At 43.5% G+C, this 19,862-nt stretch overlaps 4 protein-coding genes across 4 annotated transcripts; 2 read left to right on the top strand and 2 right to left on the bottom strand.

Moving 5' to 3' along the window:
• Positions 1-6,738: 6,738 nt before the first annotated feature.
• On the bottom strand, positions 6,739-9,050 carry K441DRAFT_617470 (ankyrin). The gene is made up of 4 exons (XM_067645797.1): positions 8,621-9,050; positions 7,916-8,567; positions 7,775-7,860; positions 6,739-7,710 (listed from the first exon to the last, which is right to left on the bottom strand). The coding sequence occupies exons 1-4, from the start codon at positions 9,040-9,042 to the stop codon at positions 6,834-6,836; spliced, it is 2,037 nt and encodes a 678-aa protein (XP_067500052.1). The 5' UTR covers positions 9,043-9,050; the 3' UTR covers positions 6,739-6,833.
• A 2,275-nt stretch (positions 9,051-11,325) lies between these two features.
• Positions 11,326-12,031, top strand: K441DRAFT_665834 (uncharacterized protein). The gene has a single exon (XM_067649556.1). It carries the CDS (start codon positions 11,399-11,401, stop codon positions 11,615-11,617), a length of 219 nt encoding a protein of 72 aa, XP_067500051.1. The 5' UTR covers positions 11,326-11,398; the 3' UTR covers positions 11,618-12,031.
• Positions 12,032-12,233: 202 nt separating this feature from the next.
• K441DRAFT_665832 (uncharacterized protein) lies at positions 12,234-13,649 on the top strand. The gene is made up of 3 exons (XM_067649555.1): positions 12,234-12,804; positions 12,859-13,211; positions 13,265-13,649. Exons 1-3 carry the CDS (start codon positions 12,548-12,550, stop codon positions 13,333-13,335), a joined length of 681 nt encoding a protein of 226 aa, XP_067500050.1. The 5' UTR covers positions 12,234-12,547; the 3' UTR covers positions 13,336-13,649.
• Positions 13,650-13,822: 173 nt separating this feature from the next.
• K441DRAFT_642823 (uncharacterized protein) lies at positions 13,823-18,851 on the bottom strand. Its single transcript, XM_067646705.1, has 4 exons — positions 18,448-18,851; positions 17,777-18,394; positions 16,412-17,682; positions 13,823-16,358 (listed from the first exon to the last, which is right to left on the bottom strand). Exons 2-4 carry the CDS (start codon positions 18,380-18,382, stop codon positions 14,123-14,125), a joined length of 4,113 nt encoding a protein of 1,370 aa, XP_067500049.1. The 5' UTR covers positions 18,383-18,394; positions 18,448-18,851; the 3' UTR covers positions 13,823-14,122.
• Positions 18,852-19,862: the final 1,011 nt, after the last annotated feature.

Here is a 19,862-nt window from a genome sequence, read left to right as displayed (position 1 = left end):
TAAGGAGGGTTAAATATTATAGAAGTAAATGACCAGAGGCCAGATTCGCGACGGTAAGGTAAATTAATTTTATAAATAAGTATAGAGATAAAAGTGAAAGTGCATAACCCTAGATATTGGCAATATTGCGAAAACGCATAATCGCCTAAGGGTAGAGGTATTTTGTAATTGGGATCCTAGGAAAATATAATTATTATATAAAAAATATAAATTAAAAGCTTAGGTAGAGGATTTGGATATTATAAATAATGTACGTATTCCATTCCTTAGGTATATGGCGCAATATTTAAATAACTGTAATATTGCGGAATCTTATAGTTATAGGGAGCTAAGTGTGTGCCTTAAATCCGGGATTAAAGGGAAGCAAAACCTATTAGTGCTAAGTGTAGCTAGGATGCGAGAAAGTAATAAGTTAAGCCTGTAATTATTATAGATATAAGATACCTTAAGTATATAATATAGTACGGCAGTATTTATAATATTGCAAAATATATTAATGTAATAGTCTAGTAGTATACCCTAGGTTAGGGATTAAGGGAACTAGAACTTAGGTGGTACTATTAAAAGGCGGGAACTAAGGTTATAATATTGCGACTATTATATATATAGTATACCTTAGGTGTGCGATACGGCACGCTAATATTTATAATATTGTAAATTATACCAACGTATGGGTCTAGTGCTATACCCTAAAGCTAGGTGGTGCCGCTAAGAGGCGGGAACTAAGGTTATAATATTGTGACTATTGTATATATAGCATGCCTTAGGTGTGCGATATAGTATGCTAATATTTGTAATATTACAAATTATACTAACGTATGGGTCTGGTGCTATGCCCTAGAGCTAGGTGGTGCCGCTAAGAGGCGGGAACTAAGGTTATAATATTGCGACTATTACATATATAGTATGCCTTAGGTGTGCGATATAGTACGCTAATATTTGCAATATTACAAATTATACCAACGTATAGGTCTGGTGCTATGCCCTAGAGCTAAGTAGTGGTGCTAAAAGGCGGGAACTAAGGTTATAATATTATAACTATTATATATATAGCATGCCTTAGGTATACAATATAGCACACCAATATTTATAATATTGTAAATCATACTAACGCACGGGTTTAGTACTATGCCCTAGAGCTAAATGGTGCTGCTAAGAGGCGGGAACTAAGGTTATAATATTATAACTATTGTATATATAGCATGTGATACAGCACGCTAATATTTGCGATATTGCAAACTGTACTAACGCGCGGGTCTAGTATATGCCCTAGAGCTAGGTAGTACTACTAAGAGGTAGGAAATGAGGATGCGAGGAGGTAATATTGCGACTATTGCATATAGTATGCCCTAGGTATGCGATATAGCATGCTAATATTTGTAATATTACAAACCGAACTAACGCATAGGTTCGGCAGTATGCATTAGAACTAAAATTGTGAGAAATTAAAATCTAGTGATATTAATAGGAGGTAATTTTAAGGTTAGTGGTTTATGAGAGTTAAATATCCGCAATATTACAGATATTGCATTTTTAGGTGTCTTATTATTAGCGGATTATATAATACCTTATAAACTCCACGCGTAAGTAATTTATAAAAAATCCTCTATATACGTCTACTCCACTCCTTACTAACTATAAAGCTAGAAATAATAATATTATATTTGCTTAATATATTACTACCCTAGTATAAGAGTAAGTTAAGCATTAATAAGCCGTAAATACTAGCTAAATCTATAATAGTTACCGCATACTTTATAGATAGAAGATATAGCTAATACCGTGCAATTTTATGTTTTACTAGTGGCGCGGAACGTTATAAAATAAAATATAAATATAAGGATAAAATCTAAAGGTAAAGTAACCCCTAGAAAAGGCGTAGATATAGGGATAAGAATAAACTGGTCCGATTTAACTATTAAACTACTAATAATAGATTTAATAACACACTAAAAATCGCCAACCGTAACCGATAAATATCTTCCGAAGACGAGGGCTTTGTATTGCGCAATAATAATATAGCAATTATTACTACTAATAGGATATCTACCCTACTATTAAATAACCAGGCTATATGCTATAAGGTACCTACTATAGAGACCTCTATTAACTAACCGAAACCCCCCCTATAAGAGAGAGGATTATTATTAACTATAACATCTATTAGAATAGAAGGCTATATGGAGGTTACCAGGAGAGGTACTAGTAAACTAGTGTAATACTATGCAACCAAAGACGAGACGTGGCTGTATTAGTAATGCCCTAATCTACGTAATAACGCCGAAACCGAATTTTACCTATTTTAAAGTGAAGCGGAGTATATACTTGCCCTATTCTTTGTCCAAGAAAAAGTGTTATAGGGGGCTATTAATCGATTTCTACGAGACCCCTGGCTTGCTCCGCTACTACAAAATTAAATATCTGTAAAGAACTTAAACGACTTATTTCGGAGATATAATTAATTAAACTAGGGTATTATGCCTAAAAAATGGGAAGAATACACGTTATAAGTTAATAAAGGAAAGGATTTAATAGAATAGACTGAATACTATATCCAATACAGAAGTATTATGCAGGTACTACGGTTCTTACTAGGTCACCAGCTATTTGCCCCAAATCTTATATACGCCCTAGTCCGACTATTTAATAACAATAATTCACAGATGTATATAGAAGTTTATACTAGCAACTATTAGTGGTATTAGTAGGACCAGCTTCTACTGGGCGCTATTATAGTACCGCTAGTTATTATAACTAATAAGACCTTACTGTCCGAATAAGGTGAAATAATAATATATCCAGTGTACGCTTTGGTGTTTAACTTAGATAGCCGAACTCGCTATATACAGAAACGCCCGGGTATAGTATTACTTAGGTTTATTCCTATTATAAAGGGGTAGGTTAAATTAGAAGTATACTATACCGCAATAGAACTTATATTAGCCCGTAAGTGCTTTAAGCTACCTACCCGTATATTACTAACTAATAGCATCTTAAGCGCTGGAAATAATTTCAAAGACTGGTATTTATATTGCCTATATAGACAGAAAGATAAGAGTATATTACCCTATTATCTTATTAATAATGGCGGACTATAAGGAGTAAGTCGTAATTATAGGTATAAAGAATCTTCGATAATGCACTATATACCAGATACCGCCTGACTAGTAAGAAAATCTCTAGGCTAAATGGAAGTTCCGTAATTATATAAGCACAAGATAATAAATAGAGCTCCAATCCAGAAGGAATATTAAATAGTTAGATGATGCTTGGGTTTACCCACAATAAAACTTTGCCTGGAAGTATTACTTAGTGAATATCTATACCTATATAACTCCTGATATACTGCACTAGCTTATAAAAGGGACAGCAATTAATCTAATTAACTGGACTAAGAATCTCTTGCTTAAAAATGCAAAACTATAGCAATTAAAAGGGTAACTAAAGTGGTAGGGTTTAACCGAAGACTATATTGATGCTATACTAAATAAACAATTTAGTTAAATACCGGAATTTGTTGGTATAAAACGGTTTAAAGAGTTTATATTAGTTAGTTAATGGACGGGCTATCTCTGGAAGGATATAATGCGATAGCTTATAGTAGTACTGGCACCCCTTATACTAAAGGAATATACGGGAGTAATACTATATGCTTAAGCAGTCTCGGACTTTATAATGCTTGCATAATACGCTTTATATAACGATAATACTATTAGGTATATGGAATATGTACTCTATATTATAGACTAGACAAAAACCGCCTTCTCTAGATTCCGCCTATTACACCGCGTAATATAGAAACGGCACTTTAATATTCTAAAGCTTTACGCTCTTACCTATTACCCCTACTATATCCGTAAGATAGGTAGCCTTACTAGTATAGACGTTAAGTATAGTAAGGTTATGCACAAACTTCTAATAAAGGTATTTTTTAATTACATAAATAAGCGCTCTGACTACTAAAAGTAATTGCTCCATTATAATACCCGGTACCTCTAAATAATGGCAATGGAAGAACTCTATATACTTAAAGTAACGAAACCTTTATCGCTAGTAGATATTGCTAAGGTAGTTTATACTATAACCCTAATACAACTAGTGGACCTAACCGATATGGGCTGGTTTATTAACTAGGACGACAGATATATAGCGGAAAAGGCTGGTATCCTAATTAAAATATGGCGCTGGGTATATTAAGTTAAAAATAAAACAGGGCTTTCTGGTTTTATTAAAGCACTAGCTGTATTTTTATAAAAGAATTGTAATAAGCAGGATAGAACCTCTACTACTAATATTTAAATGGATTATAGAGAAGAGGATTCTTCTAAAGTAGGCTTATACTTTATGTGTATCCATAACTTGGTCCAATATTAAAAGCGGGATAAAAAGAGCCTAGACTTTATGGCTAAAGAGTTTATCTAATATATATATAATTGGCAGAGCTAAGGTAAATGGAGACGAGACTATATATAGGTGCAAGAGTATACGTAAACTACCACTTCTGGGCAGATATACCCTCTTAGCGGTATGCTTCCTAGAAAGGCTTAACTAATTATTATAGTTATAGACAAAGAAAGGTTAAACTTGTAGGGTAGGTGGCTTTAATATATGGGTGTTTTAGTTAACCTACTTCGTCTTAAAGATATAGGCCGCGTAAACGATTTTCACGATATAGTGGAGGTGGAGCTATAGCAGCGATCTCTTATAAAGTGCCAACGAAGTATTAATAGACGTTATATTTATAACCTTTTATTAGTGCTCCGTAGCGCGTATATAGTGCTATTAAAGCTTAAATTAGAGCCCTAAAGCTTTTTTATTAATTCTTGGGTTAATTTTAATCAGTTTAATATATTATATAATAAAGATTTTCTTTTAAAAGGTAAATAAGCTGCTAATAAATATATAAAGAGTTAGAGCTGTAAACGAAAAGTATAGTTATAAATATAGATTTTAATGAAAGCAATATATATAATATCTGCGATAAATGCAATAATAGTAATAATATCTATTTTATAGCTATAAGCTGGCTTATTACTACAATATATATAGTATTGCGCTCTTTTAGCCATGGCTATTTAAGAATTGTAATGGCTCTAGGCTTTAGCAAATATGGCGGAAAGCTAGCCCCAGGCCCTAAAAACGCTTTTAGCAGAACTAAATTTCCTACGCCACTCCCCGTTTTCCTGACGTAGAGCCTACTAGGAGGCCTTTAGGATTTCAATACCCTAATGGCAAAAAATGCAATAATAGTGATAATATTTATTTTATAGCTATAAGCTAGCGTATAGCTCTAGGGGGTTAGCTAATATAGCAAAAAGCTAGCCCTAGGCTCTAGGGGGTCGGCTAATATGGCGGAAAGCTAGCCCCAGGCCCCAAAAACACATTTAGCGAAACTAAATTTCCTACACTACTTCCTGTTTTCCTAACATACTAGCGCCTTAGCGGCCTACCCGTCTTCGCGTTAACCCCTAACACTATTTCTCTTCTTCTTCCTCCCCTTAGCTTAGTACCTTTATATAGTAGCACTTATATAAGCCTATTATTATTTATATATAGATGGCAACTATAAAAAGAAGAGTTGCCAGTGTTGGGAATAAGGCAAGTAGTCATTATATAAGGCAAGTTGCCGCTATATAAGGCAAATTGCCATCACATAAGGCAAGTTGCCGTCACGTGCCAATGCGGCACTAGCGTGGTAAGGAACCTTAAGTTCCTTACCCTTCCCTATTACAATATATATAAGCTTTACAAACAACAACAGAACAACTACTACCTTATAAGACTAACAGGGGGAAAGAAGTAGTTAATTTATAAACCCTACGCGGTACTAAAGGAGTTAAATAACGCGTAGATTATAAATTAAATAAGAAAAAAGTAGAGGAGAAAGTAGATAAAAAAGCTCTACTACCTAGCTAACGCGTAAAATGCAATATACGTTGCATTTTATATAGGTAATAAAATAGTAAGCTTTAGTACGGGTTTCGGCGCGCAATAGAGATATATAAGTTTCCTATTACTTAGCGTATAATTAACCAACCAAATTATCCAAATATCCTTAACTTTTACCAAAAGCTTTTACTTATCACTAATTCTTACCGCCAAGACAGCGAGCTATTAGCTAGCTGCAGTCTTATAGCTAACTAACTATCACAACTCAGTCAGCTAGCTGACTGCTTACATTAGCAGCCTCTTAGCAGCGAAGCTGACAGCGTCGCTAACTCTTGGACACACTGACCGCCGGTCGAAGTTGTCTAATTCCTGCCAAGAGGTTTCTCCCACAAGTCTCATCACGTGATATCGTTGCGGGCTTGTTTTCTAACACCCTTAACATCTAAATCTAGTACTTTTAGAGAGGCTTCTAAAAGTAGTCACCTAGTTATACCTAAAATCAGGTGCTCGGTTTTCAGGGTCTGCTTAATCCCCTGAGAAAACGTCCAGTAGCTTCTTCTCCGTCTTCTTCCCCGTCTCGAGTGGCTTGGCGAAGAGGGTGGTGATTTCATCGCCCTCTCCACACCCCGACAGGAAGACCGTCTCTTCCGGGAACCTTGTCTCATGAATACTCCGCGCTATCATGAGTACTCTACGTTATGAATACTCTATGCTATCGTGAGTACTCCGGGTTATCATAGGTATTCCCTATTATTGTGGATACTCCGCCTTCAAATGCATTTCACCGGCATAGAGTTACAATGTTTATTTGCTCAAATTTCACCACTCAAAAGCAGTTCATATTTTCGTGTCTCCATTCTCAAGAGTGAAGTAGGGGATGACGACATGGTGCGATAAGAAGTGAAGAACTAAAGCGCGGTCACCCTATGCCGATAGCAAGGCTTCTACCATCCTACCCATTTTATCAAAGCCTTATCGTCCGCCATCGAAACCCAACAAACCAAGAAACCCAAGCAAAAAATAATGATATAAAACGGTATAGATAATGAGCCTGCCCTCAATGCCCTATTGCACAACAACGTTGCCCTTTTCCTTTCCCTCTGCCATTCCGCTCTCCCCAGAAATACCAGCTCCTGAGGTTCACACAATGGCTGCAGATAGGTTACAACTTTGTGGGCATTACGCATCGCCGCAAGTTGCAAAGGCGTCCGAGAATCTCTGTCCAAAGCCCCGAGATCACTTGCAGCTCCCAATTCAAGTAGCCTCTTCACGGCATCAAGATTGCCTTTCGAAGCAGCATGATGCAGAACAGTGCGGCCTCTTAGGTCTTTGGCGTGTATGTCGAAGCCTCGTTCAAGGAGGTCGTTGATAGTTTGCGTTCGCCGGCTTTCCGTTGCGTAGTGAAGTAATGTTCTGCCGCGTATGTCTAATTGGAAGAGTGGAGTGGTGGGTTGGTTGAGGAGGTAGTATATCAATTCTAGATTGCCTCTTTTAAGAGTAAAATGGAGCATTGTTCTTCCTTCCTCGTCGACGTGATGGAGTTGGGAGGGTGTGTTTTTCAGACACCGTAGGATATCCGTTGTAGAGGACGTCTTGCTCCAAGAAACGTAGTGGGCGATAGTTCTTCCCATGTAATCTTGGATTGTGGTGTCTATGTCGTCCTGGTAGAACTGGATGATTTGTTGAGAGGTCGTGTTGAAGAAGGAGTGGAGAGGTGTCCGTTGATCTAGGTCTTGGTGGTGCAAATTCGCCCCGGAGTCGATGAGACACCTTGCGATATCGAAATCTACTTTCTGTTGCACAGCAAGATGAAGCGGGGTTCTAATAGGCTTACGTTAATTCGGAGGCTCTAGTGCATACATGCTCATGAATTTCTGGCACTTACTCGCCGAAATCATTCGTGGCGTTTACATCAGCCCCAGTGCGAAGGAGTTCCATAACTAAATCAACATGGTTTCCTCGCGTCGCAATCTGCTCTCCAAATCAGCTTTGGGTTGTGCGCGTAAACGGTCATAAGAGAACGTACATGCAACAATCCTTCTCCATGTTTGGTTCGGTCTGATATGCTGACTTGACTGGCTGCGAGTAATTGTCGGAGCACAAGCCAGTTCCCCTGTTCAGCAGCTAAATATGCGGAACTATCGAATGCTAGCAATACAGAAATTTTTATATTACATCGCAAGCTAAGACTGAATGGCTGTATCAGTCTATAAGACCCAAATACTACAACCGATATTCGTTTGTGCACCATTACTTCCGTTTGGAAAGTGAACGAGAGGCAATAGCCCTCCTGTGCTGGCAAAACACTGTAGGTTTCTTTTCCATCTGGAGACCAATGCCTAACAATAACAGGCCCGGCTTGTATATATGCTGTTAGCGCAGACCTTTGGATTTCGCGCCAGTGCTTGACTTTTAGATCGACAGGGTCAAAAATTGTTGATAGATAATTGCCAAGTCGGTCTTCTCGAAGGCTTCCCTCACCAGAAGTAATGAAAGCCGAGTCCGGAACCTGTTGCTTCTTCTGACCCACCGTAGCTTCATATTGACCTCTTAATATGGGCGTTACTCTGCAATTTTCGCCGGCAACACAGACAGTAGTTGGAGCTGACTCTGCACACGCTGTCGGTGTTGCAGCTGCGGATAATCTTGTCTGTTCCACGATCCGCATTAATAGCTTCCTTAGGATGGTTTAGCTCATTAAGGCCATTGGGTAGAAATAGGTAAAACGAACAGATGTATTGCAGATGATGCTCGAGAGAATATCGTGTTCCACTGATCCAACGAATTATAAAACTTCTTTAGCTGGCGATCTGACGATAACCACCTGCATCTTTCTCGTAAATGATATGTCCGGGACCGATCGCGCATGCTGCCTCTACTTTGAATCTTAACTTTTATCTTTTCAACATCCTCCATAAATTTTCGTATATGCCACAATAAGTCTGTATCAACTTGCCACTCAGGGGGCAGTTCGCCATAAACTCGGATGAGGGTTGATAGGGTTTGATGCAGACATCTAAGTTTGACTTTTTGGGACGTGATCTCATATGGCGCATCAGATATATCAAGTATGAAGTTATAAATGAACTTGCAAGTTGACCCAGCTGCAGCAAGCAAAGTCAAAAGGCTGGCGGCGACAGAGACTGGGTCCATGATTCAAGCCTCTCCGTAGATTGCATGACATGGCATCTGTGATGATGAGACAACGGTCACCAGAAGAGGAGTAGGGCAGCTTACAGGTTAAATATAACTGCAGTTACCCAGGCGTACTCGACCAGGAGGTGAGGCTCTTGGCTCAAAGCATCGTGAGATCAAGGACCAACCAGAAGTCGGGTTGGATCCTAGGTGGCGCAGCCTTGCAGCGCCGATTACCAATCGGCCTTGATTTTCGCGATAAGTGGTCGCACACAAAGGGGCGCAGTTGCGAAGGCTGAATCGGGCTGTGCATTATAAACCGCCGCGCAAGGCAGCAGTCAGGGATTTTTTTCAACTCCTTTGAAGTCCTTACAGTTAACCCAAAGCTTCCATGCCTTCGTAGCTTAAGCGCTTTTAATGAATACCTGTGTATGATTGTTTGCTACCGAGCTAAGGTATCTATGCCTCAGGTCATTGTCAAATGTTGCAAGGCTGATGAGTGGTGCTAGGCTGAGAAGGGATCATAATGGCGCGTCCGCCCACTCCTCCAGGCGCCGAAAGCAGCACAGAATATAGCATTAACGATTCCGTGTGGGTTTATAGGGCTGGTGAGCGCCGGCTGTGTCTAGGTCTATCATGATGCACGGACTGAGACTGAAGGACAGGGAAATGGAGAGAGGGCACCGTTACAGGGAAGGACGGCTCGAGCGATGAACGATACGTTGTACAAATTGGAACGAATGCACCAGCAACGTACGGTCTAAATGATATACGGAAACGGTGATGAGAAAATGCGGTAGCCACAAATATGTCGAAAAGGTTGGCTTAGAAGCAGACAAACATGGTTAGCGCTTTGCTTGGTATCAAATATAAACAGTAATGAATCCTCATGTATAGTGATTGTGATTCGGCGTTTGAGTATCAAGATGGCGGTAGAAAGGCTTGTTGTCTTTACTAGCCCTTCCGAGTTGAACGCATCACCCGGGTTGAACGCATTACCCACCATACATTTTTACATCAAAATGGATGCCACCACCCCAACAACTGCAGAACGCTGGGGACCTGCCTATGAGGTTGAAGAGCGTATCGAGAAGGCCCCGGAGGTCCATCACAGAGGCCAATTTCCTTCGCGAAGTTCTTTAATGTGATTATGGACCATGGAATTGGGGACGGGGTGCAGCTAAGCGTGGTCACGGAAAAGTTGAACGTGGTCACCAAATGTGGGTCGGGGAAAGCTGAGCGTGGTCACCGATGGAGCGCCGGAAAAAGGTCGGCGGTACCACACTTTTAGCCATACAGAACGCGCATCAGTAGCCACAATTTACTTTAGCGACCGTATGCACTGAATATGTGATGCATATGCTGAGCATATACACGCACATATAAGAATATATCGCGGTATTAAAACGGCTTATTAGTAGGTGTTTGCTGAGCATACACGTAGCATATACTCAGTATATTCTCAGTATATTCTTAGCATATGCTTAGCAAACACTATAGTATAGCCTACCTTATATAGAACACAAAGGTAATACTTTAGAGAGTAGTATAGGGAGTAAGATCTCTTTAATATAAAGATAGAATTGGTAGAGTGTATAGAGTAAGCATATGCTCTGTGTATGTTAAGACTATACATCGCATATACAGAATATTTTAATAACTTAGTTTGTTTATTTTATTATTGCATATACCCCGCATATGCCTAGCATACAACTTTTATTTTTTATTTATTAAATACTTTAAATTCTATTAAAAATTTTATTTTGGTTTGTATATGCGCTACATATGCATAAAGCTCAGCGTGGTTAGAAGTTGAGCGTGGTCAGAAATGTTCTGACCACGCCGAGCTTTTCCGTGACCACGCCGAGCCACCACCCCAATTGGGGAGGAAGATACTTGGAATATGGACGAAGCTAGCTTCCGCGTCGGCTGTGGTGGGCAGCAGATCGTAGTTACTCTGGCCACCACACTCCTCGCGTTCAAGAAGGCCAGAAATCTACTACTGTGGGCACCCAAACGAATCGCGACTATCTCACGGCTGTGGAGGCGATATCTGCTGGTGGAATAGTGCTGCCGCCGATGCTTATCATAAAGGCGAAACAGCATCTTTTCCAGTGGTATAATTGCACCTACATCCCGAAGCCGTATCACATGGGGGTCTCCGACTCAGGCTACGTCAACGATGAGCCAATGCTGGATTGGATCAAGCACTTTGACAAATTCAGCGCGATGAAGCAGCAGGGTGAGTGGCGGCTTCTCATCGTTGATAGATGTGGAAGCCACATGACGATCGAGTTTATCGACTACTGCTGGGAGCAAAAGATTCATCCATTTAATCTTCCATCGCACACGAGTCACATACTCCAGCCGCTCGATGTTGGCGTACAAGCACTACCACAAGAAGTACGCAGTAGAACGAAAGGTTGAATTCCTCTCTGAAGTGAAGCACATCCGCCACCAGACGTTCAAGCAACAATCAAAACAGCCTTTAGAAAAGCAGGCCTCTGGCCACTTAACCCCCATGAGGTGCTCAATAAACTACCTCCACTATCGCGCGAGCAGACCCTCGAAGAGATACCCTTCCGTTCCTTAAGCCCTCCTACGCCTTTTACGCCAGTCTCAACCTATAAGTTCGCGACGAAGATATTGGAAAGCGATCATCCATATAAACCCTACGTTATTCAGCGCTACGTGCTTGGCAGCTACTCACAAATTCGACACGGAGAGGTGGTGGAGCGGGATCTCAAGGCCGCACGGAGCGCTGCCGCAGAGCGACAAAAATGACAAAGTGATCGCCGAGTAGTACAAAAATATGGCACAATCTACGCAGGCGACGCCCGGCTCACTATTGCAAAGTGGAAGGCAGAAGATGAGGAAGCTACTGTGAGAAAGGCTGCGAAGGCTACGGGGGAGCCCGCGAAGGAGGACCTGTCACCTTCAAGGCCTAGCGGCATCTTTATACAATGGGATCCAGCCAATCAGAAATGGTTCTATAGAAGTCGAATAGCCTCGTTTTTGTTCTATCGAAAAACCACAAAAAAAATGCGTTGTTGGGTCGTGCATCCATTTCTGTACACTTTTTGGTGGTGGGTGATGCGTTCAACTCGGCAGGGCTAGTTCGGCAGAACTAGCAGGGGCTAACGTTACTCGCACTTGGTCACGTAATTAGCCGCCGCCAGCAGCCTTGGTGGTCGCTCCATCTCATCATACAACGAGAGAGCAAAGCCTCCAGGACGCCGACTCCAACAACCTCGTAGCGAAGTGCCAGGCTGTTTTAATTATGACTTTAAGAATCGAGTCTCTCGCTGAGTCAGCTGCAAATAACGGAGCTGGATGGGAGTGTGTTACAACCACGCACGGGCTAATGAACGACCAGCACCGCAGGAGCTTCTCGCTAGGCAGAGCTTGAGCTCCAACTTGCTCACCACAACCTCCCCTCATACCTCCCCCAGTTCACCATACCACTCTCGCCCGCACAATCTCGCTACGCGTCCTTCACGCAGTGCGACTCTCCTTTATCGTCATGGCACTCTTCGCAAGCGGCAACGGCGGCTCGAGGTTGGTCGACCTTCTCTGGCCTTACCGAACTCGCTGCTCCCCTTCGTCAATGCCTTCGACGCCAGCCACGTCCGAGGTCCAGACGCTATTTGACCACATCATCCAGCACAAGTCGACCAAGCAAGGCCCCTCTGTTAAATGCGTGCTCTGCATAACAGCCGTCTACGCCATTTTCCCCATTGCAGCGGGGTTGCGCCTTCCCGATAGTGTTGGGATGACTGGGTAAGCTGCACAATCGCCGACGGCTTTTGGAGCCACGTCTAACTTCTAGAGCAGGCCTGACTGCTCCATGCGAGCCGCCAGCCCGTCCCCATCCCTTCAGCAAGGCAACGCTGCCGCCTCCCCTCATATTTCGTTACTTGGGTCGTCACCACCCGTGGGGCACGCGAGCGGCCCGGCCTCGCATCTAGATGCGACTCAAGGCCTGGGGGCTATTACTGGCCTTGGCCCTGACAGCCAGGCATTTGACTTGGCCCAGAATGGGCGAGGAGACTTTGACTATTCCATTGTTGATAGGCCATCGGCTCAGCGAGGCAGTCCTAAGCACAGGTGCCTTGGTCGAGTCCAGTCCCAGAGGAGAAGCAGCTCGCTATCTGAATATTACCCCCGGACATCAATGCCTAGTCCACGTAAGAGGACCCGTTCTCCTGCACAAAAATCGCTGACGTTTATGGATGAACAGCCCTCGGCGACGTTCCCTCTCCGCTTTCTCCGTCGTCCTTCTGGAGACGCGCTCTTCCGTGGTCCAGCTAACACCCTCTCATAAGTTTCTTCCGCACTGAAATGTACATACAAGTACATATATTATTATGGGAGTTGGATGGAGCTATGGATACCTTGCATTCTGGTACATCCATACCACAAGGCGTTATCTGGCTTTGGACACGGAAATACCCCAGAAGATGGAAATGTAATTTCATAAGGCCTCATGCAATGATATACGTAGTCCGAATATACGAGCATCGAGACTCTGATAACATGTTGATATACCACGTAATGAATATGTTACTGTTGTCAATTCAACATGTAATCATACCTAGGTAAACTCGACTGTTTTTCACAGGCGCTATGGTGGTTTTACAAGGGGGTGACATGAGCGGGCTGCCCGCCCTCCCTGCAAGTTTTGGTGGTATTATAGTAGCGTCCCACTAAAATGCTGCTAATATGGTTATAATGCCACCAAAACTTGCAGGGAGGGCGGGCAGCCCGCTCATGTCACCCCCTTGTAGCACCTCCGCTTAGGTTTTCCAATCCTGCCCCTAAGCCTTTGATTCTTTCCTTTGCTTAAAAGAGCATATAGCGCAGATTACTATTTCCCTTCTCAAGGTGAGACTATAACTAGGGCTCGTATTCTAACCGATCCGCCCTTTCTGCTCGGCCTAGAATACGAAGGACAGTTGTGTGCTAGTGGAAATTCTCTTATGGATAACTCATTACTTTAACATGGTTTTAGTGGTTTGGAAGCCTTCAGTCTGATTGTCTACATGCCCTTTGAATTGACTGGAGACATTGAACGAGAATGAATTGATTAATCCAGATTTCATATGCGAAAGCAGCCACTCCAATGCACCAAACAGACAGACAGTGAGATCAGGATACCAAGAAGCCATATCGATAATCCCATAATGTTGTTTTCGGCGGTATCAGTCTCCAAGACGACAGAGTGAGAATCATCGTTCAGGCAGTATTGTTTGTCAATGTCACCAGCGGCTGCATATTGACCATCTCTTTCATATGCGTCTTTGAGCAAATACGCGCAAGTGCGAGTATCCCCATGATTTTCTCCATACCGCTCTCTATGCCATTCAAGTAGCTGTTTCAATAGTTGAATAGCTCCGCACCGAAGATGATCTTGACGCATTCGAATCCAAATGCGAGCAATTTTACAGTTAATATTCCACAACCCTTTCTCACTCCAGGAGCGGTCGACGGCCTTGTTCTCAGCTTCAATGGCTCTCAATCGCGTAAGGTGGATATCACACGCCTTGCCCAGCCTTTCTTGCGTGCCAATCTCGAAGAGAACGTCAGCAATTTCATCGTCAACTTCCATAACCCACTGTGTCTCTCCGGGTAACCACTTGGATATGGCTAATCTAGCGTCGTTGAAGTAAGTTTCAGCCCTTTCGAGCTCCTTCTCGGCGTTCTCTGAATGACCCTGACTATTCAAGACCTTGGCACTAGCGAAGTGAGCCTTCGCTTCCTCGATTTTCAAAAGGATCACAAGACGTTGAACTTTATCGTCTTCTAGACCCATATTGCTCTGCCTAATGAGAGACGGTACTCCGTTCTGCGTGCTCAGCTGGGTTTCCCGTAAGCCCTTGAGCCGCTGCAAAGCCAGCTTTGGCCGCTTTGATTTGCTGTAGAAATTGGCCAACTCTAAAATGAGCCACCATCGCTGTTCTACTTCCTTCTCCTTCTCGGACTCCTTGACTAATTCATTCAGAAGTTTCTCGGCTTCCTGTAGATTGTGTTGGGACTTTCTCCCTAGTGACCAGAAGAGATAAGCTTTGATCAGATTGCGACCGAGCTGGTAATGGTACTTCCGTTCTTTGTAATGCTCATGCGTAAATCTGAGGACGAATATGGCGTCATCGTAGCGACCTTCTTCCAGATACACGTGAGAGAACGTGATGACCGACTTAGCCATCCTATCGCTAACGTAGTAGTTGATGAGTCTCTCGAGCCGATCTCCACGTTCCCTCACAAAATCCAGGAAGCGCTCAAAATGCGGCATAAACCTCAATTTCCAGAGATAGGAGGGCCGTCGAATCTTATTCGATTCTAATGCATGTTCATCCCGTTCTTTACCATAAAGCAAGGACAACATGGTGAGAGCTGTCTCGTGGAGCTTTACGAGGCCCATAATACCCATTCGTTTTTCAATCCAGTCGCGGACAGCTCTTTGAACGAATTCGCGCATGTAGTAAGTGCCCCTTTCTCCTCTGCCAATCAAGGAACAATTCGCTAGTGTACCAAGCATCTCTGGGAATTGTGGGTGACTCTCGTAGGTTTGTTCAATCAGTCTGAGCTCCATTTCGTCGTTACTTAAACAAGAGAGTTCGCCAAGGAGCTTTAGTTCTTCACTTGGCCATTCTTCAAGCTTCCCTTCGAACCTTGTAGCGTTCGAGGAACTAGAGATCAAAGGGCTGAAGAGCCCATCGTAGAAAGCAGACACAGCGGTTCGGACTCGCTGGCCATTTCCAGCTGACATATCATTGTACATGTCCAATGCAGGTATGTGATATTTCGTCAAGTACTTCGCCAACATTATGATAGACATGGGTAGTGACAGTTTGCCGAGCAGATCGTCCAGGTATGCATTTCCCTCTGCCACGAGGTTGTCGGTAATATGCCAACGGAAGATGGATTGACAATCTTCCATCTCAAGGTAGTCGACATGAAAACACAATTCTTCGCGATTGAGGGGCAGAAAGTGCTCGAGAACAGCCCGATTTTCTGTCGTGATGAGCATCTGACCGCAATCTGGAGGTAAAAGGCTTTTGAGCTCTGCGGCAACTTCAGGGTGGTCGAGGCCGTCGATGACCATGATCCATAGCCCAGTCTCACAATTCATCAGCCACGCTTTCACAGCGGCAACGAGAGCTTCTTCTTCTTCGATCTCCGAGGCACGGATGCTAATTTCTTTGGCAATGATACGGAAAGACTTCAGAAAGTTGAAACGAGTTCCGGCTTCGACCCAGAAAGTGTGTTTCTTATCTCCGCTTTTATCTGTATCCCGGAATCGCGCAGTGTAGCGGTATGCTAGATGGGATTTCCTAGTTTTATATAAGTTAAAGGCAGGTCATGTCTTGTGTAGCTGGCTGCTCACCCAATGCCGCTGATGCCATGCAGTCCAACATAGTTTGAGCTTCGGAACCCTTTTCTAATTTGGTCATCAATTCCATGGCGGCCAAACAAACGATTGAATTTGAAATCGCGGGTCAATTCAAATGAGGCCAGGGTGGAGTAATATTTGTCAACTTTTCTCTCTCGCTGAGTGAGTTCCGGGGTTGAAGTGGGTGCGTCATAGGACCACTTGTTCTCTTTAAGAATAGCAATCCACCACGGTGCTCGGCGATTAGCAATAGCTCTTTGCAAAGGATTGTGCTGATTATCCAGCCTGTTCAGGGGCTCTGTGGACGGTTGAATGATTGTGCGGAGACGCTCTTTGAGATCGTCGTCATTTTCACATGGGTGGCGCATTTCGTAAAGATCCATCTCGACTTCCCATGCAAATATCCTTTGGTTTCGATCCCTTAGCATTGCTCTGATGAGCTGGAGAATGATGCGAAAAGTTTTATTGCTCTTGTCTTCCTTTAGATGGTCGATCCAGGACTCGACGACCTTGAGGTTATTATGGAAAGACACGTCTTCCTTGGGTCGATCTCCGGTATATACGTGCTCTGTGTTTGAAGCTCTCCGACGCTTAAATCCTGGTAAGCCGGCATTTGACCAGCCATACCTGTAGATCGTTGCTAGCTCAAGAAAGATGCACCCGAGAGAAAAAACGTCGAACGGGCGGCCATGTTTCTGTTCATCGCCAGCGTCAACACCAACAAAGTATTCCGGAGGTCGGTACGTATATGTGCCAAAAACCTTTTCGTGGTTATGTATAGTACCAGTGCCTTCCTCGGGATCTTTGAGATTTGCGTTACCGAAGTCGCAAATTTTCCAAATTGGGCCGCTTTCTCCAGGCCTGATTTCTCCGGAGAACAATAGGATGTTGCTGGGTTTCAGATCATGATGAAATGCTATCTTCCCATTAATCACGCGATGAATATACGCCAAGCCCGAGACAAGGTCTTGCATGGCATTATAGACGAACGTGTGACGAGCAGACTCGGTGTCCAGACCGTTAGGCGAACTGTTGCTTTCTAGCCAGGCTTTCATGTCCCCAGCCTCAGCATGCGGGAACAGCATGTGTAGACATTCTTCCATGTAACTGGGGGTCTCAGGTTCTTCAGCACCGGCGGAGAAACTGACAAGCAAGGGCACAATATTTCCATGCTTCCGCGCACGAAGGGTGTCGACTTCTTTCATCATCTGTTCCCAAGTATATCCCTCCTCCTTCCTGATAACCTTGTAAGCCACAATGTCTCCCTGTGGACAGCGTCAGGCAAACATTGCTTTTAAATTTAGCGAAGCAAGTGAACAATGAGAAGGGGGGACAACATCGAACTCTCAGAACACTTACCGGCCTATAGTGAGGCGCTTTGAGATGTCCATCGGCAATAACTGTCTTGTACACACCTCCCCAGCTTCCGAATTTCGGATCATGTGGCCTTTCCCTGAAAGGGAAACGAAAGTACTTAGCCGGGTACTTTCGATGAGTTTCGGCGTAGAAAATCGGAGGAATCTCCCATTGTGTCTCATAGACGGGGTCTGCGATATCCCGAAGCGGCGAACCACGTAAATACTCCATTGTGCAATATGGTCCATGTCCGTCCTGGAAGTGGTTGAATATTGAATCGTCGATAGGCGGCTTGGAATGGTAGAGCGGTACGATCCGTTGCGGCTGGCCCACCAAGAGAAGAACCGCATAAAGCTTCTCAGCCTTGTTCTTCACGTGCGTCTCCAGTTCATTCAGTTCTCCCTCATCCACTGTTTTGTTTAGGTGGAATGTTCTCAAGTCTTTCCCAAGACTTCGACGCAGATTTTTGGAGTTATCGGCAGTAAATATCCTGTGGATAGCCCCAATGGATACAAAGCTAGCATTCCGGCGCTCCACTGTATAACTCAAGCTGTTCATTTCTTTGAGAAGCTCTCCCCTCAAGTCGACTTTCCGAGGCTTCCTAGTCATGAATGCGAGATTCTACATTACGGTCAATATTCATGCTGATTTAAAGAGGTATATGCCTTACGTACTTGGACATAGAAAATCACACAATCTGGATGATTTCGGTGAATGCGTCTTGGAAACTTGTGCAAAATTGGCGCGATCACTCATGTGAAGCCCAAACTAACAAGAGATCGACAATTGAAGACGGCACACGGATTGGATGTGGATTTCACGTTTTTCTTTGGGCAATTGTAGAAGTTGGTTAGGTGTCTTGCAACAAGGCTGAGGATCTTGCGAATCGGTGCGGAAGCGCTGCTTATAGGAAAATTTCAGCCCGTTGCCTTCGGCCTCGGCCTTGTCTGGGGTACGGTGGGCAGGAAACTACAGTAGAAGCTTTCAGCACGGATTGCCTTCTTTCTTGGAAAGGATAGACTAAGATAAGATTCGCACAAGTAACACCGGGGCTATCCAAAACCAAGATGCTCGTCAGAATGGTGCGCAGAAAATGATCATTGCTGCTTGCCTCCTAAGATTTGAAGGTTCTGCCTCACGTATCAACATACCTGAAGGACCACCCTTGTCACAAATATCGTGTAGCAGATTGTGATCCTTAAAGGTAACTCAAGGACAGAACTTTGTCATCCAAATTATTCAATCCCTCCGCTCCAAATAAGAGCCATTGTTTCTTTCAGCCGGAAGCAGCCAACATATTGATGAGTGCTGCGCGGCTCGCTCTGCGGCTTAAAGACACCAATAGAATCGCCTCGTTTGGCGCCATGGCCTATACTCATCCGGGACCGAGCAAAAGCAGACCCGGCGGCGATGAATGATGTTTCTAATGTCAGGTAAGGCTTCTCGAATGCTACCGGCAACAGCTTTACATGGGACATACCGACAATGATGCCTCGTGGGCTCACAAGCGCAACCAAGCCTTGCTCCTGCCTACAACATCCGGCTGAGCGCTTCAGCTGGCCCATTTAACCTGAGGCAAATGAGGCAAAAGAACATCTTATGCCATGGAATTATGATTTAGAGTAACATGCCCTAGACAAGCATGTTGACACCGTCCGCGATTATCTCCATAAGATCGAGGCCGAGCTTGAGAACCTCTGCTAAGATATTCTTGATGTCCTTGACGAGTTCCTCATGCCCAAAGCAGAACCAGGCGACTTAAAGGTGTTCTACTACAAGATGAAGTGTGTCGCTATATAGGGTCGTTTTAGGGGGTGTCGCTTGTGGGGGGGGTATCGCTTGGGGAGGTAGCGTTTGGGGGAGGGGGGTTACTTAGGGGGGTATTGCTTAAGTGGTATCGCTTAAGGGGGGTTCCTATTAGGAGGCTATAAGGCTAAGTTACTATTTACCCTCCTTTTCCTTATAAAGTAAATAAGGGGTTGTTCGGTTGCAATATGGAGGCCTCAGATTCCATTTCGTAATGTGTTGATTCGGAGTGATTTTGTCTACACAGCCTCAAAATTTTAATGTTCCTCTCACCGCTCGTAAA

This window comes from Cenococcum geophilum, assembly GCF_001692895.1.
Source record: "Cenococcum geophilum 1.58 unplaced genomic scaffold K441scaffold_46, whole genome shotgun sequence".
NCBI classification, from domain to species: Eukaryota; Fungi; Ascomycota; class Dothideomycetes; order Gloniales; family Gloniaceae; genus Cenococcum; species Cenococcum geophilum.
Note: the sequence above shows the minus strand (reverse complement) of the source record. Positions and strands in the feature narration are given on the sequence as shown.